Source organism: Pristiophorus japonicus, chromosome 16 (assembly GCF_044704955.1).
Source record: "Pristiophorus japonicus isolate sPriJap1 chromosome 16, sPriJap1.hap1, whole genome shotgun sequence".
Lineage (NCBI taxonomy): Eukaryota > Metazoa > Chordata > Chondrichthyes > Pristiophoridae > Pristiophorus > Pristiophorus japonicus.
Window position 1 is genome coordinate 109,044,639 of NC_091992.1, and position 18,880 is coordinate 109,063,518.

General features: G+C 43.2%; 1 protein-coding gene across 4 annotated transcripts in view; it reads right to left on the reverse strand.

Annotated features, from left to right (window-relative positions):
* Positions 1-2,295: 2,295 nt before the first annotated feature.
* lrrc45 (leucine rich repeat containing 45) overlaps positions 2,296-18,880 on the reverse strand; it is a 76,854-nt gene continuing 60,269 nt past the window's right edge. For all 4 annotated transcript variants that reach the window (XM_070857677.1, XM_070857675.1, XM_070857674.1 and 1 more), the window contains 3 exons: positions 11,580-11,753; positions 7,131-7,278; positions 2,296-6,633 (listed from right to left, as the gene is read on the reverse strand). In XM_070857677.1, the coding sequence (XP_070713778.1) occupies positions 6,437-6,633; positions 7,131-7,278; positions 11,580-11,753 (519 nt within the window). In that variant the 3' untranslated portion in view covers positions 2,296-6,436. The remainder of the gene's footprint in view (positions 6,634-7,130; positions 7,279-11,579; positions 11,754-18,880) is intronic.

The following is an 18,880-nucleotide window of genomic DNA, read 5'->3' on the forward strand; positions in this document are numbered from 1 at the left end:
TGGTACACCAACAATTTGTAGCTATTTATGACTACATTTGTAACCTCAGTACTAACTGCAAATTACAAATGATGAACTTCTTAGAGAAAAAAACCCTTAAAATTTAGAGACCAGTGAAGGGAAGCTGGAGCGATTTACTGGAAAATAGTGAGTGATATCACACTGTATAATAAGCACCAACCATACGACAGAATGAAAGACATGACGCAATCTGCCACTCTTATTTATACTTTTCAGACCACATTAATGGAACAGACAAGTGGTTCAGCAGAAATAAACCACCAAATGCAACAATGTACGTGGCTAAGCTGTAAAAGTTAATAAAACCAAAATGTAAATGAATACATAAATTAACAGGCACAGCGTAAAGCAGATGAGTATTTTGCTATAAAATTATGCTAAAGACTGCAAAATCATGAGAGCCAAGAACAAATGCACGCTCTCTTTCCTTTCATTCTCTCCGGTATTAAACACAAGGATACTTGTAAAGAGGAAGAAGGGAAGCTGAACTTTCTCTGCCTCATCCCATTTCCATATTGCAGGTTAAACTCATCACACATTTCTGGATTTATGCTAAAATGTAACACTGAAAATGAAAGATAACAATCATGCACTAGAATTCATTGACTGCCACAGGCAAAGATGTTTAAAACCGTTATTAACCATCACACACACACATTATAAACTGATGACTGCTGAATATTAGAATTCGTTTTTAAACTCATAATTGCCGCATATAAAAGACAGTTCAAAATGAAACTCAAAACAAAAAAAAACTTAAAAGGAATGTAGTTTAAGGAACAGATTCCGACTTTATGGTTTTTATTTCCCCCTCTTTATCCCTTCGTCTCTGAAGGCAGTTGGCACATGCTGGAAATGGGACATGGCCACACACACACACACACACACACACACACGTAGCCTTTGGATGCCACAGGCCATTTCTTACAGTTAAGCCCAGACTGTTAGCAAGGTAGTCAATGGTTTGCCATCGAGCACCTATGCATACACACACACTCCCCAGCACAGGTCACTGCTAAATGGTCAGGATCAAAAAAATCTGGACCTATTTTTGCCTCTTTCTGGACCAGAGAAGTTAATTAAAGCACCTCTCCTGTCACTCTGTCTGAATCAGCAAACCCATGGTCGAACCTGGTTTTCTGATCTGAATGGCTCAGGAGCACTTTTTTGTGCATTCATCCATTAGAATGGCTCTAAGGTGTTAATATTTCCCTTCCTTTTCCTTCCTAGTTAAAATCAATGGGTAAGTTGGTCCTGCGATTCTGCTAGTGCTGCTCTGTGGTTGGCTGTACAAGCAGCCCAGGCAGTCAGGTCTCCCTGTTAGAAAGTGGATGGCCTCTGCTCGGCCTCTTTCCAAGTCAGAACGACAAAGATTGATAACTCAGAGCATGGCGGATCACAAGCACTATCTGTGGTGCAAACTCCATCTAGGTGCATCACCGTAACGCCCTCTATTTGCAGTTTTTATGAAGTTCTGCCATAGTTACAAATTCTGAGGCTGAGATGCTAGCCCTCCAGTAACTGTTATTTTGTTGCACACTGAGCTCTTCAGTCATTAAATCAACATGCTCAGTCCTTAGTCATTGGAAACAAAATAGTAAAAATATTCAAAACTCCCAATAACTATATATAATGTATCACAGCTAGTGCAGCATGATGATTATTGTGCATTTACAATTACTTGTCGCAAGTCCTTTATCGTGGGCAATAAGGAATGTAAAGTTCCTAAGAAAGTTTAATTTGTGCCACTCCTAGGCTTGTAGGCCTGCTGTCTATTCTGTTTTGGAAACAATGACATGTTGATGCATTAGCAAATTCTATTAAAAAAATCCAGAGGTAAGGGGGATTACTCACCAATGCATCAACATACCATGTTATTGTCACCACACATATTCTGACAGATTCCAATAGAGTATATAAAATCTGGCTGATATTTAATTTTTGTCAACACGTTTTCACCTGCACTCGAGATGCTACAATTGGTTCTTGGCTAAGGGTAGGGGTGTGAGAGAAAAATAAAAATCAGCTAGAATTTCTGCTCTTGTTTGAGCTGAAAAGTGCTCGTGCGTGAACGTCAGGTGGAAGCAGGGTTAGACAGAGTGGTGATCCCTTCCATGGTTAAATAACCCACTGACACTCAATATCTAAGTTTACACATAAAGAAAGGCCACTTGGGTGAGGCAATGGAAGGCTGCAGCCAACTGTGGAACTGTAACCCAACAAGAGTTGCTGCTTTCACTAGAAGAGGAAAAGAGGGGTGGGGGGGGGGGGGGGGGAGTGCATGTTTGTGTGTGTGTATGGGGGGGGGAGGGGGAGGGGGAAGGAGGGAAGAGGGGAATGGTTGGGAATGAAGAGGACAAACTATGGTCAGCTATATTTGCTGCCTACTGAGTTTACAAATCCTCAATTTTAAAGTTGCTAGTGTAAAGAATAAACTTTATTAAATTTATTGATCAGGGAATAAGTCAATCTGTGACAGTATGGAATTTATAACTGTTCCACACACACTCATCACCAATATTCTCTAACAGAAGCTAAGAATACAAGAGTCTGCAAATATTTCTGTAGTAATGATTTTGCCAATGAAGGAAGCTGTTATTTCTGCCCAGCCAGCTTTTAAAAATTGGTTCGGAAATTAGAAATAAATGGCACATTAAATCCCAGCAGCAAATGAGATGGAGGTGGACTATAATATGATAAATTACATAAATATTTGACTATGCTGACTATGAAACTGCCTTGTACAGGTGCTTGTAGCTAATCTGCAAATATCAAAATATTGACCAGAAAATGGAAAAAACAATCCTGAAATGTTGTTGACTCCCAAATTCGTGTCAATCTTTCCTGTAACTCCCTGCTTAAATTTCTCCAATCAGGTTTTAGCCCCTGCCACAACACCAAAACAGGCCTAACCAAAGTCACAAATGGTATCCTGTGTGATTGTGTTAATAGTGCATTATTCTAACTCAGATGCAAGTCACCACTGAACCAAGGCCGACACCGAGATTTGCAAGGAAACTGTCAATCAATAGCTTTTATTATTAAAACTTAATTTAACTATGTAGCTAATTTTATCTGTTCGCTTTTTAAAAAAAAACAATTTCAATGTGCAAATTGTCAGTCACTTCTGGCGTAAGGGGAAGAGAGATAAATCACTTAAAAAACCACAGGACACTGATGTCAACTATTTGTTAGACAATAAGAAAAAGATGACAGACAATGCAAATGCAAATAGATACGTCACGGTCTCTCACATTTTTTTTCCTAACTTCATTGTCAATGCTTTCATGTAACTCCAGAGCATTTTGAACAGATATACGAGGAAAAGATACCTACAGAGATGTTACCTACAGTCAAACCACTTGAATAGTTGACACCGATCAATGTTCACCCTACCCGATTCACCGGTGAACTTTGGAAATGTAATTCATCTGTAGCGTTTGTCCAGATTGGCCAACGTTAGCCAGTCACTGAGCAACAGGTGCAATACCTTGAAGTGGTCCGACCTGCAGGTCGGGGCTGCCACGCTGAATGCCAGGTCGGCCGTACGCTGTTCCTTTGAAGGCGCCGACCTGCTGTTGGTCCTTGCAGGTACAGCGGATTGGAGGTCACCAAGGTCCAGGTCGCTGATTGGAGCGTGGGCAAGTACAGCTGGAGTGGCGAAATTGGGGCGCAGGAGAGGCGCGAGTTCGGTGCCATGGGGCAGCACGGGCTAACTCATACTGCAATATCTATGCGCACTAGGCCCATGCAGCAGAGCTGCTTTCCAGTCATCTTGGTTAACCCTTGCCACTGGATTTAGCTCTGTCAAGCCCGTGTGGTGACTAGTGTGCAACGACCACCACACGTTAAAAAAATCCACACACAGGCATCTTCCACCCTTCAACATGTAGTTTGGGACCTGGAATATTAGGTCCTTCATTGAAACACCTGTGAACTCATCCCTTTTTGACGTGGAAGCAAATCATCCTCGATACGAGGGACCACCTATGATTATCCTTCCTCGTTCTCCTTGACCTCTTTGCAGCCTTTGACATGGTCGACCAGACCATCATCTTCCAGTGCCTCATCTCTGTTGTCCAGCTCAGTGGTACTGCCCTCACTTGGTTCCGCTCTTTCCTATCCAATTATAGCCAGAACATCTCCAGCAATGGCTTCTCTTCCCAACCCCTTGCTGTTACCCAAGGAATCCCCCAAGGATCGATCCTCAACCTCCTTCTCTTCCTCATGTACATGCTGCCCAACTTGACATAATCTGCAGACATGGGGGTCAGCTTTCATATGTACATGGATAAAACCCAGCTCGATCTCTCCACCACCTCTTGCAACCCCTCCACTGTCTTTGTGTTGTCAGATTGCTTGTCCGACATCCAGTTTTGGTGGAGTCACAATTTCCTCCAGTTAAGCGTTGGGAAGCCCGAAGCAATAGTTTTTGACTCTTGCCACAAAGTCTGTATCCTTGATAAAAAATGCCATCCCCCTCTGTGGCCACTGACTCAGGCTGAACCAGACTGTTTGCAACCTTGACTTTCTATTCTATCCCTAACTGAATTTCAATCCTATATCCTCGCCATCATAAAGACATGACATCATAGATTAATATAAAAACCATAAATTTCCACAATAAAATTATACAAAAATGAAATAAACACATTTAAAAGAAATACGTCCAGCTCAGTAACAATGCCCGTCTCTGCCCCACTTCAGCCGAACTGCTGCTAAAACCTTCATCCATGTCACTTCCAGACACAACTATTCCAATATGCTCCTGATGCACTTCCCATCCTCCATAGTCCAGAAATTTTAGTTCATTCAGATATATCCTATCTCGCACCAAGTCCTGCTCACCAATCACCCCTGGCCTACACAATTATCAAACAACAAACTAACAGAAAAGGGTAGAAATTGTCTGCAGCAGTTAACTTCAAGACACCACACACTCCATTGACATTGGGGTAATAAACACTGTGGAAGCACAAAGCAGTCATGATCTACCTGAAATTTGCTAGAAAACTGCAGCGTAACCTCAGCTTAAGAGTGGTGTGTGCTGTTTTTTTCCACTGAAATTTGTGTGTAACTGATTTATACTGAAACATCGCTACATACAAATTTCATCAACGATTTGCGCTGCTACAGAGCTAGGTCTGCTAAAACCTTCTGCCACTCATTTACATAACCCCGCCCCATGCTACGTGAAACAACCTACGTGAGTTTCCTATGTAAATAATACCCTAGCATAGATTTACGCTCAGACATTTTGGCACAGTTGGTCCAAAGTCGCCTGATATTGGCGCAATTGAGATATCTGGAATTTGACACTGATTTTCTTTGCAATTTTCTTTGGAATTCTTCTCACTGAGACCTGCACTGTGCTTAACCAAAGTGCTCTCAGTCTCAGGGAACCTGAAATGTTTTGAACCCCATCACCTCTCCCACTCATTCAGAAAGACTAAACAGGTGGAATGACCTTCCCAATGGGTATACCCATGTTCTGTATAATAATGGAAGAGGAGCAGCAGATGCAAGAGGCTCCAAAAGTGAGACACCATGGCAGAGGACTGCAGCCCACTCACTATTACTCCAATAGGTGGTGCTGCTTTTTCACTTGTTTTACACTAGTTTTTACATTCCGACGCAGGTAAATTAACTCCGCAGGAAATTTTGGCGCAAGATCTGGTCGGCAAGATCTGTGCCGAAACTGGCGTAAATTTCGGCATAATTTCTGTCCAAATGTGATCCAGGAAATTTGGAGACAATATTTCACTACCACATGAAAGTCTGAAAATTAATAGGCAATTTTAGAAAGTCTGAATTTCAAATTCTAACTTCTGGACATTAAAGTATAAAATATCCTCATTCTAACAAATTGTAGTTGGTTTAGCAAAGGGAGGCAAAGTTTAGCATCAAACCCAATTAAATGTGTTATCCCACTTTATCCACACAAAACATTAAACAGATATTGATTGCACATCATTTTTAGCCAGCCAGCTGTTTAAATCACCTATGAATCTAACTAATCTCCACAGTCCACACATACAAAACCAATACAAAATATCCTATTCACAATTACGTCAATTGAATTAAGAAACATTCTTAAAGACAAGTTTTCAGGTATGAGACTTTCTCGGATGTGGTTTTATAGCATCACTGCCCTCAAAATTTCAGGTTTTCTCCTTAAAATATCTCATTTAGAAGCCCTTGTGTGTGTGTATAAATTGTATATCAAGTATCATTTGTCGGTATCCTTCGATCCCTGTAGATTGTTTGTACCTACATGAAGGCTTTATTTTCTTCCTGAAATGCATCGTTTCTCATCCCACCTTCAATTATACAGTACTTTGTAATCTGAAATGTGGAAAACATCTAGCTCTCTTTACTAGTTGTCCACATTTCAGTTAGTTTTTGCTGTAAAATTTCATTTCTTTATACAGTGAGTGCCAAGAGAAGAACCCTGTACATAGGAGAGGATTGCATTATGTAGGAAGCTAGCTCGTTGTGCTTCATCTTCTCTCATTCGCACAATCTCGTTGTCTTTCAGTCGGATTTTTTCCAACAAGGAGGTAATTTCGCTCTCTTTATCCAACAAGGTTTCTCGGTGGTTACTTGACTGTACTGTAATAAAACAGCAGAATTTAAAAAAACAAAATCATGGGCTTGGGAGTTGGGATCCATTGAATAAAACAATATTTGAGGGCTAGCTAAAGCTTGTGATTATTGCGAACTAAAATTTCAACTCCAAATTAGGCTTTTCTCTGTTTCAGTATTGATAAGATGTTAAAAGTTTTTTTCATTTCTTCTAGGATTTATTTGATTACGAAAATATAACATACAGATCAACTGATTGCAGCCAGCTGCACCATTTCTATTATCTTCATAGTGTTTAGACAAGGACATTGATGATTTAACTGTCACTTTAAAATTAGCTCAATACATTCAAATAGTTGAAAGCCGCTTGCTTTATACACCAGTAGTTTCTTCAGGCAAGTAGTCAGTATGGACATAGTATACTCAGCTATTTATCATAGACAGCTGATCTCTATGAAAAGGAAATATTTTTGACAGGAAATATTTTTAACAGTTAATAATATATATATTTCTTGCTCACGTACCTTTCATTTGCCTCTCCAAGGCTGAAATCTTCTCTTTGAGTCCTTCCTGTGCTATTCGCTCTGCTTGCAGATGGCCCATTTGTTCTTGGAGTTCGACCCGTACATTATTCACCTCTGCGACCTTCTCTTGGTCCTTACCAGACAGCTCCTGAACATGGAGGTTTCAGTGTTAGAATTTATAACACTTGGACTATATTTCATAGAAATTAATGAGTAGATGGAGCTCGTTTAAAGTGAACATGTAGCATGCACTACATGTTCTCCAGGCATAGTAAGGGCTAGAAAACTGATCTAGCATCGAAATGGACAGGAAGGAGGAGTAACGGATTGTTACGTTTTTTGTTCTTGGATTGATGAGCTTGAGATGGGCTGACTGGTTATCCTGATCTGTATTTATCCTGTGACAGTGTCAAAATGTGTAGGCCCTTAAGTATTTTGTGAACATTTGAAAAGGAGTTTGTGAAAAGACTATCTTTCCCAATCACTAGCTAAGCTAACTTCTCGGAGACAAACTCAAAGAAAAGAAAACCTGTGGTCTATTTCAGGCAAACCTCAGAGGAAATTCCTCCCTTAACACAATCAAGAAAACACTAGGTCACATCACTAGGTGCAGTTAATTGCCCCCCTGCCTAGATGTGCCCTTGGGAACATCGCGGTCTGCAGCCATTTCCATCCATCAGGCTAATCCCAAAGGTCACAGAATTCCTACTGTAGCTTGTCTTTCACATAAGTGAATAGTTATTTCTGCAAACTAATTTTGCTTTACATTCCTGAAATCACATGGTTCACTGCTTATCTGGGTAGGCGAGTCCACATATTCATCACCTCCTACAGGAACCAAATCTTAATGTATATGCACCATTTCCCATAAAAACTTGAATCCATGTCCTCTTCTCCCAGAAGTTGTGTTATATTGAAAATTGCTTAGGGATCCAGTTTATTTATTTCCCTTAGGATCTTAAATATCTCAATAAGCTCACCTCTAAACCACCCTGTTTCCTCAATGTTTACCTCTCCAATATTGATAGTTTTTCACAGCACAAGTCACAAATCCCATTCCTCAACTGAGCTGCTCTTCTCTGTGCACCTTCAAAGGGCAGAATGTCTCTTCCCAGTACTCCATTTATCATCATTGTTACACATTGTACAGTTTAAGCGACTTTTGTAATATCCACCCCTCCTCGATCTCTCTCCTATATTGTGTCTTGCAGACTATAACCATGAATTTGTTTTTATATCCTTGTTTCATGACTTTCCATTGCATCTCATTGTATTAAATGAAATGTCCTACTTTTTGGCTCAATCTTCTAATCAGAACAGATCAGTACTTGATTCACTTGTTCCCTATTTACACATCTTCCCAATTTATCATTAGCAAACCTGGAGAGCTGTTAACATTCCATCCTCAAATTATGAATTTAGTGTCAACCTGGCTCAATTCTTTGTATTCCCAGCTTGGAGTCAGAAGGTTGTGGATTTTATTCCCAATACCAATGAGCACATAATCGAGGCTGACATCACAATACAGTACTGAAGGAATGCTGCATTGCTGGAGGTGCTTTCAGAAGAGATGTCAAACCAAGGCCTATCTGCCTGCTCATGAGATACTATTCGATAAAGAGCAGGGAACTCTCCCAATGTCCTGGCCACCATGCGTCCCTGAACCAGCACAACTAAAAACAAATTATCTGGTCGGTCATTCATGCATTCACTTGCTGTTGGCTGTGCACAAGCTGATTGCACTGGTTCCTTATATATAACATATACGGTACTTCAAAAACAAACCATTGGTTTGTAAAGCACTTACTATTGTCTGGGGATGTAATAACTTGCTATATAAATGCAATTTTTTTTTTACACGGAAAGCAATAATGGACTGGAGGGTAGCTAATGTAACACAACTTTTTAAAAAAGGAGGGAGAGAGAAAATGGGTAATTAGCCTGACATCAGTATTGGGAAAATGTTGGAATCAATCATTAACGATGAAATATCAGTGCATTTGGAAAGCAGTGACAGGATCGGTCCAAGTCAGCATGGATTTATGAAAGGGAAATCATGCTTGACAAATCTTCTAGAATTTTTTGAGGATGTAACTAGCAGAGTGGATAAGGGAGAACCAGTGGATGTGGTGTATTTGGACTTTCAAAAGGCTTTTGACAAGGTCCTGCACAAGAGATCGGTGTGCAAAATCAAAGCACATGATATTGGGGGTAATGGGGATAGAGAACTGGTTGGCAGACAGGAAGCAGAGAGTCGGGATAAATGGATTCTTTTCAGAATGGCAGGCAGTGACTAGTGGAGTGCCGCAGGGCTCAGTGCTGGGACCCCAGCTCTTTACAATATACATTGACGATTTAGATGAAGGAATTGAGTGTAATATCTTCAAGTTTGCAGATGACATTAAACTGGGTGGCGGTGTGAGCTGTGAGGAGGACGCTAAGAGACTGCAGGGTGACTTGGACAGGTTAGGTGAGTGGGCAAATACATGGCAGATGCAGTATAATGTGGATAAATGTGAGGTTATCCATTTTGGGGGCAAAAACATGAAGGCAGAATATTATCTGAATGGTGACAGATTAGGAAAAGGGGAGGTGCAACGAGACCTGGGTGTCATGGTTCATCAGTCATTGAAAGTTGGCATGCAGGTACAGCAGGTGGTGAAGAAGGCAAATGGCATGTTGGCCTTCATAGCTAGGGGATTTGAGTATAGAAGCAGGGAGGTCTTACTGCAGTTGTACAGGGCCTTGGTGAGGCCTCACCTGGAATATTGTGTTCAGTTTTGGTCTCCTAATCTGAGGAAGGACGTTCTTGCTATTGAGGGAGTGCAGGGAAGGTTCACCAGACTGATTCCAGGGATGGCTGGACTGGCATATGAGGAGAGACTGGATCAACTGGGCCTTTATTCACTAGAGTTTAGAAGGATGAGAGGGGATCTCATAGAAACGTATAAGATTCTGACGGGACTGGACAGGTTAGATGCGGGTAGAATGTTCCCGATGTTGTGGAAATTCAGAACCAGGGGACATAGTCTTAGGATAAGGGGTAAGCCATTTAGGATTGAGATGAGGAGAAACTTCTTTGCTCAGAGTTGTTAACCTGTGGAATTCCCTACCGCAGAGAGTTGTTGATACCAGTTCATTGGATATATCAAGAGGAAGTTAGATAAGGCCCTTACAGTTAAAGAGATCAAGGGGTATGGAGAGAAAGCAGGAAAGGGGTACTGAGGGAATGATCAGCCATGATCTTATTGAATGACGGCGCAGGCTCGAAGGGCCAGATGGGCTACTCCTGCATCTATTTTCTATGTTTCTAAAATGGGCCCAGAATTATTCCCTACTATAGTGGCCTTTATCCATTCTTTATGTGTGTTCTGACCCTGTTGTCCACTTCAAAAGCTTTCTCCTACTCCATTCATTTATACCTTGTAATCTACGTGACATTGTGTCAAAGGTTTTAGAAAGAGCTGCCTCGTGTTGTAATGGTGCAGTCCATGCTTGTGCCATTCGAGATGCCCACAGACAGCTACACAAGTACTGCAGAGCTGCCACCAGTGGCAGAAAATAGGTATTACAGCATTTCAATTAACATTTAACTCCTGCATATTCTGCAGTTTCTGAACACAAGAAAAAACGGACAAAAATAAACCACTTGGCCAAAGGAAGCTCATTCCTCGATTATAATAAACTTTCTCAACTTGGCATTTAATTATATTTTGAATAACTCCAATAGTTTTTCTCTGATACCTAATTTGGTAGATGATTTCAAACATTTATCGAGTTCAAACATTTATTTTGGTTGATATATGTTCTATCTACACTTTTCACTAATTTTCATTTTACTATCTTCCTGGTTTATTGTGAAGTAAAAATGTAGGTTTACCATTTCGCTATCATTTAATATTTAATATAATTCAACCAGATTCCCCCTTGTCTCTTCCTAGACCGTAAAACTTACCTTATAGCTCATTCCCTTTGCACATAAACCCATAAGTTACAGAATTAACAACCGAATATTCAATGGGACAAAACATCATGCAAGAGCCTCACTTATTAGTGCTTGAAAAAAATTATTGAAAAACTGAAGCCTGTTATGAGACAAATGCATTGCTGCCTTAATACTAAACATTTTATTATTAATTGAAAAAAAAACATGAATTTATTTACATCACATAAATTGGTCTTGCATTAATTATGAAAAAAGAAAACCCAAATTTAATGTCAGATACTAACATTTTAAATAGATTTTTTAAAAGTGCAGTCAAATAAGAATTGCACAATTCTGAAGTTTTAAATACGCCCTTTGAGCCAAATGCACTCAAATTTGAGTTAACATTATCCTTGCTTGAAAAAGAAATCCATTATTCTATAAAAATGTACATAATCTTAAATTTCATTTCAACAGAACATGAAAGACACAGTAAATGATAATTAGCCAGGGATCCACAGTACCTGATTTAGTTCTTCGATTCGGCGCTTTAAACCTTCAATCTCAAAAGTAAACTTGCTGTTCTTTGCTTGTAAATCAGTGATAGTTTGTTTTTGGACAGTGCAACGGTTCTGGGATTCATCACGTGTCTGACTAAGGAGATGAAGCTTCTCTTCCAAGTGAGCTAATCGCTCTTGCTAAAAAAAAAGAGAATGTTGGAAAAAAATTCAATCAGTGTCAAAGGGTGTTATTTTGTAGCTTGTTTTGAAAATGTGTGATCACTCCAGAGTTTTTCATCAGCATGCAGACTGGTGCACTGCTTTCGACTAGTTTTGGATGTTTACATCCTGATGGATGGCAGACTTTGTAGGTGTCATGCATATAACAGCCTGTCTTGCATATAATGCGCCACTCAATGTGCATGTTTGTTCTTGGCTTGTGAGAATAATATAGTAATTGGAGCGCTGAATTGTCCGAGCATCCTTTTGTCTAAACCTCCATACATGCTCAGTGATCTGGGTTTGAACAAACTGAATATACAGCAATGTGTCTAGCATGAAAACTAAGCACTTGAAATTAAGTTTGTGTTGCGGTCTGATTTTGCCCACCACTCAGCCGAGATCTAAGGAATGGCCAGCTCTTTCTCAGTTTCACAGGTGCAGTGAAATAAAGCAGCAGAAATTATGAAGATTCAAACAAAGATTTTTAAAAAAGACCATGAAAGCTATCAGCCAGAACAATAAAAATCACTTGCTCAGCATTAAGGTTTAATCAGGTCATCGGTTTTGACAGATTACACCCCAAGGTGGGCATTAGTCGTCTTAATATAAATGTAATGTCAGGATTTCCAGATTTGTCACCTCATGTTAGATTATTTGAGAGATTGGCAACCTGATTACAATTCCATATTTTATGACACACCAATGCAACAAAAATTAGATAAAAGAAATAAACTTTTAAATCAAAGTACATCAATCTGGAAACAAATATAATGAGTCAGCTGTCACATGAACAATAGGAGAAACACATGCAAGAGCACAAGCTGGATAGAGCATTCATACTGAAATTTAATCTTCATATTACTTGCCTCAAATCCCAATGATCATAACACACAAGCTGAGCTAATCAGGTAACACAGCAGGATATAAACTATCTACACCAAAGGTCTGTAGTTACAGAGGGTCCAAGTTTCGAGCCGCGCCTAGAATGGCGCAGTCCCGACCTGGACGCCCGTTTTTCGCGCCACAAAGTGCGCCTAAAAAAACCCTCCGTATTCTCCACCTCCCTGCAGGTCCTCTGGCCCTCTGGCCTTCGGCGCAGCGCAGCAGGAGCTGTAGGGGGCGGAGCCAGGTCCCTGCGCTGAAAACAGTGCCGGGACCTCTGCACATGCGCGTTACAGTGCACAGTTTCGAAACTGTGTGGGTGGGGCCCGAAGCACGCAGCAGACCCTAGCCCTGGCCGAATGGCCTCACTGGGGCTGCGTGAATAAGGCTCCTCCCACGGCCAGCTCCTGCTTCCTCCCGACCCGACTCGACTCCCGCTTCCCCCGCCCCCGGACCGGACCAGACACCCACTCCCCCCCCTCCACGCCGGACCGGACCCGACACCCGCTCCACCCCCCTCCCCGGACCGGACCCGACACCCGCTTCCCCCCCCCCCCACCCCACCCTCGAACCGGACCCGACCTGACCTCCCTCCCACCGACCTGACCTCCCTCTCCCTCCCCACAACCCGAACCGAACCGACCTCCCTCCCACCACCCCCCCGACCCGACCCGACCCAATGCCACCTACCTGTAAATCTGGTGCTGGAGACGGGCCCTGCCTGAAGTCTCGGGCCCGGCCTGTTTAGCCTCCCTCCCCCTTCTCCTTCCCCCCCCCCCCAATCTCCTCCTTCCCCCCCCCCCCAATCTCCTTCTCCCCCCCCAATCTCCTTCTCCACCCCCCCCCCAATCTCCTCCTCCCCCCCCCCCCAATCTCCTTCTCCACCTCCCCCCAATCTCCTTCTCCACCTCCCCCCAATCTCCTTCTCCACCTCCCCCCAATCTCCTTCTCCACCTCCCCCCAATCTCCTTCTCCACCACCCCCCCCCCCAATCTCCTTCTCCACCACCCCCCCCCCAATCTCCTTCTCCACCCCCCCCCCCCAATCTCCTTCTCCACCCCCCCCCAATCTCCTTCTCCACCCTCCCCCCCCAATCTCCTTCTCCACCCCCCCCAATCTCCTTCTCCACCCACCCCCCCCCAATCTCCTTCTCCACCCTCCCCCAATCTCCTTCTCCACCCTCCCCCAATCTCCTTTCCCCCCCCTCCTTCTCCCCCATCCCTCCCCCTCTCCCCTCGCTGTCAGAAACACAGACACTGACAGACAGAGAATGAGAGACACACAGACAGACAGAGAGATAGAGACACTGACAGAGACACACTGAGGGGGGCATCCCAGCACGCTGTTGGAGGGCTCCCGGTGCTGCAGTCGGTAAGTAGAAAATGTTTTATTTATTTATTTTTTTTGATTGATTTATTGGTTGATTTATTGATGTATTTATCATTTATTATTGATGATGGCTCTTTATTTGTAAAACTGAAGTGTTTAATGTTTGTAAACTTCCTTTTAAACACCCCCCCCCACCATTTCCTACGCCTGATTTGTAACCTACGCCTGATTTTCTAAAGTGTAGACAAGGTTTTTTCGAGCGTACAAAAATCTTCACTTACTCCATTCTAAGTTATTTTGGAGTAAGTTTTCACTCACAAAACTTTGAAATCAGGCATAAGTGGCCGGACACGCCCCCTTTTGAAAAAAAAATTCTGTTCCAAAGTGAAACTGTTCCAACTGACTAGAACTGGAGCAAACTAAATGACGAGAATTCCGATTTCTAAGATACTCCATTCTACACCAGTTGCTCCTAAAAATCAGGAGCAAATCATGTGGAAACTTGGGGTCTTAGGGTGGGAAGGAAATGCAATTGTTTTTAAAACAAACATCCCTAAAGATAATGCTGTTCTTTGGCAATTTCCAGAAGTCATTTGCGTCAACAGCCAGTGTTGCGCATCAATAAGAGGAACAACGGATTGCTGCGGGAGGCAGCAACAGGATCCAAGGATGATGGTAATTGATATCTACAAGGTAGATTTAGAATGTTTATATTATAGGTTCAATGCATAGTAAAGCACTGAGCCTGCCAAGATCACAGCAAAATTGATATAATTCAACCACTAGAATTTTTCCCCTCCAAAAAGTAACGGAATAATTGTAGTCTATGTGGCAGGACCATTATCTTGGAACAAATACAAATGGTTTGCATAAGAACATAAGAAATAGGAGCAGGAGTAGGCCTTACGACTCCTCGAGCCTGCTCCACCATTTAATACAATCATGGCTGATCCAATTATGGACTCGGGTCCATTTCCCTGTCCGCTCTCCACAACCCCTTATTCCCTTATCGGTTAAGAAACTGTCTATTTCGGTCTTAAATTGATTCAATGTTCCAGCTTCCACAGCTCCCTGTGGCAGCGAATTCCACAGATCCACAACCCTCAGAGAAGAAATTTCTCCTCGTCTCAGTTTTAAATGGCCTGCCCCTTATTCTAAGATTATGCCCTCTAGTTCTAGGCTCCCCTATCAGTGGAAACATCCTCTCTGCATCCACCATGTCAAGCCCCCTCATAATCTTATATGTTTCGATAAGATCACCTCTCATTCTTCTGAATTCCAATGAGTAGAGGCCCAACCTACTCAACCTTTCCTCATAAGTCAACCCCCTCATCTCTGGAATCAACCTTGTGAACCTTCTCTGAACTGCCTCCAAAGCAAGTATATCCTTTTATAAATATGGAAACCAAAACTGCACGCAGTATTCCAAGTATGGCCTCACCAATGCCCTGTACAACTGTAGCAAGACGTCCCTGATTTTATACTCCATTCCCTTTGCAATAAGTGCCAAGATTCCACTGGCCTTCCTGATCACTTGCTGTACCTGCATACTAACCTTTTGTGTTTCATGCACAAATACCCCCAGATCCCACTGTATTGCAGCACTTTGCAATCTTTCTCCATTTAAATAATAACTTGCTCTTTGATTTTTTCTGCCAAAGTGCATGACCTCACACTTTCCAACATCATACTCCATCTGCCAAATGTTTGACCACTCACTTAGCCTACATGTCCTTTTGCAGATTTTGTGTGTTCTCCTCACACATTGCTTTTCCTCCCATCTTTCTATCGTTGGCAAACTTGGCTCCGTTACACTTGCTCCCTTCTTCCAAGTCATTAATATAGATTGTAAATAGTTGGGGTCCAGCACTGATCCCTGCAGCACCTCACCGGTTACTGATTGCCAACTCGAGAGTGAACCATTTATCTCTACTCTCTATTTTCTATTCATTAGCCAATCCTCTATCCATGCTAATATATCACCCCCAACTCCATGAACTTTTATCTTGTACAGTAACCTTTTATGTGGCACCTTGTCAAATGCCTTCTGGAAGTCCAAATACATCACATCCACTAGTTCCCCTTTATCCAGCCTGTTCGTTACATCCTCAAAGAATTCCAGCAAATTTGTCAAACATGACTTCCCCTTCATAAATCCATGCTGACTCTGCCTGACCGAATTTTGCTTTTCCAAATGTCCTGCTACTGCTTCTTTAATTATGGACACCAACATCTTCCCAGCCACAGATGTTAGGCTAACTGGTCTATAGTTTCCTGCTTTTTGTCTGCCTCCTTTTTTAAATAGGGGTGTTACATTTGAAGTTTTCCAATCTGCTGGGACCTCCCCAGAATCCAGGGAATGTTGGTAAATTACAACCAATGCATCCACTTCTCTTAAGACCCAAGGATACAAGCCATCAGGTCCAGGGGATTTATTCGCTTTTAGTCCCATTATCTTACTGAACACCACCTCCTTAGTGATTGTGATTGTGTTAAGTTCCTCCCCCACATAGCCCCTTGATTATCGACTGTTGGAATATTGTTAGTGTCCTCAGCAAATAAATATAGTTACGTACAACAAATAAATACAGAGCAACAGTTATAATCAAAACTCAATCCATTTATCTTCAAACCCCTCTCTGTGAATAAAAAAACCCAATCTGACTTACCCTCGGTTAGTGGGCTAATACTTGCTTCAGTCGGCACAGCACTGAGACAGTCAAGACTCACATTCTTTTCTCAGCCCTAGTCTTACAATAAACTGCCTAGGCCTTTGTCTGAGCAGACTATCCGGACTGACTGACCTTGAAAATGTTGGTTTTCCCATTTTGTTACTTTTGACCACAGCAAGTAGGTGTGATGTCCCTCCGACTTCTTTCCATTCAGTGATTCACCAGCACGCCTGCCCATAAAACCAGCTACTGCCCTCTTTTCTCCTCCCCCAAGAATGGATTCAACCAATCTACCCTGCCCAATACCTGGACTGAAGTCACTTGAATAGGGACATCCTAAGAATAACAGGCAATTACAAAGATATGAAGGCAGAATGGCTAAAGTGAACTGGGAAAATAAATTTAAGGGTAAGACAGTAGACAACCAGTGGCAAACATTTAAGGAGATATTTCATAACTCTCAGCAAAGATATATTCCAGTGAGAAAGAAAGACTAAGAGAAAGATGAACAATCCCTGGCCAACGAAGGAAGTAAAGGATGGTATCAAATTGAAAACAAAGGCATACAATGTTGCAAAGAATAGTGGAAGGCGAGAGGATTGGGAAATTTTTAGGGTCCAAGTTTCGACCTCAGTTGCTCCTGATTTTTTGGAGCAACTGGTGTAGAACGGAGTATCTTAGAAATTCAAATTCCCGGCATTTAGTTTGCTCCAGTTCTAGTCAGTTAGAACAGTTTCACTTTGGAACAGAATTTTTTTTCAAAAGGGGGCGTGTCCGGCCACTTACGCCTGTTTTCAAAGTTTCAGCAGTTAAAACTTACTCCAAACTAACTTAGAATGGAGTAAGTGAAGATTTTTGTATGCTCGAAAAAAACCTTGTCTACACTTTAGAAAAACAGGCGTAGGGAATGGCAGGGGGGGGGGGGGGGGTTTAAAGGGAAGTTTACAAACATTAAACACTTCAGTTTTACAAATAAAGAGCCACCATCAATAATAAATGATAAAAACATCAATAAATCAACCAAAAAAAATTAATAAGAAATAATTTTTTTTAAAGTCAATAAATAAAACATTTTCTACTTACCGACTGCAGCACCGGGAGCTCTCCAACAGCGTGCTGGGATGCCCCCCCCCCCCCCCGAGTGTGTCTCTATCTCTCTGTCTGTCTGTGTGTGTCTCTATCTCTCTGTCTGTCTGTGTGTGTCTCTATCTCACTCTCTGTCTGTCAGTGTCTGTGTTTCTGACAGTGAGGAGGAGAAAGGGGGGGTTGGGTAGGAGGAGGAGAAAGGGGGGGTTGGGTAGGAGGAGGAGAAAGGGGGGGCTGGGTAGGAGGAGGAGAAAGGGGGGTTGGGTAGGAGGAGGAGAAAGGGGGGGTTGGGTAGGAGGAGGAGAAAGGGGGGGTTGGGTAGGAGGAGGAGAAAGGGGGGGTTGGTAGGAGGGGGGGTTGGGTAGGAGGAGGAGAAAGGGGGGGTTGGGTAGGAGGAGGAGAAAGGGGGGGTTGGGTAGGAGGAGGAGAAAGGGGGGTTGGGTAGGAGGAGGAGAAAGGGGGGGTTGGCTAGGAGGAGGAGAAAGGGGGGGTTGGGTAGGAGGAGGAGAAAGGGGGGGTTGGGTGGGAGGAGGAGAAAGTGGGGGTTGGGTAGGAGGAGGAGAAGGGGGGGGAAAGGAGAATGGGGGGGAAAGGAGAAGGGGGGGAAAGGAGAATGGGGGGGGGGAAGGAGAATGGGGGGGGGGGAAGGAGAATGGGGGGGGGGAAGGAGAATGGGGGGGGGAAGGAGAATGGGGGCGGGGAAGGAGAATGGGGGCGGGGAAGGAGAATGGGGGCGGGGAAGGAGAATGGGGGCGGGGAAGGAGAATGGGGGCGGGGAAGGAGAATGGGGGCGGGGAAGGAGAATGGGGGCGGGAAGGAGAATGGGGGCGGGGAAGGAGAATGGGGGCGGGGAAGGAGAATGGGGGCGGGGAAGGAGAATGGGGGCGGGGAAGGAGAATGGGGGCGGGGAAGGAGAATGGGGGCGGGGAAGGAGAATGGGGCGGGGAAGGAGAATGGGGGCGGGGAAGGAGAATGGGGGCGGGGAAGGAGAATGGGGGCGGGGAAGGAGAATGGGGGCGGGGAAGGAGAATGGGGGCGGGGAAGGAGAATGGGGGGGGGAAGGAGAATGGGGGGGGGAAGGAGAATGGGGGGGGGAAGGAGAATGGGGGGGGGAAGGAGAATGGGGGGGGAAGG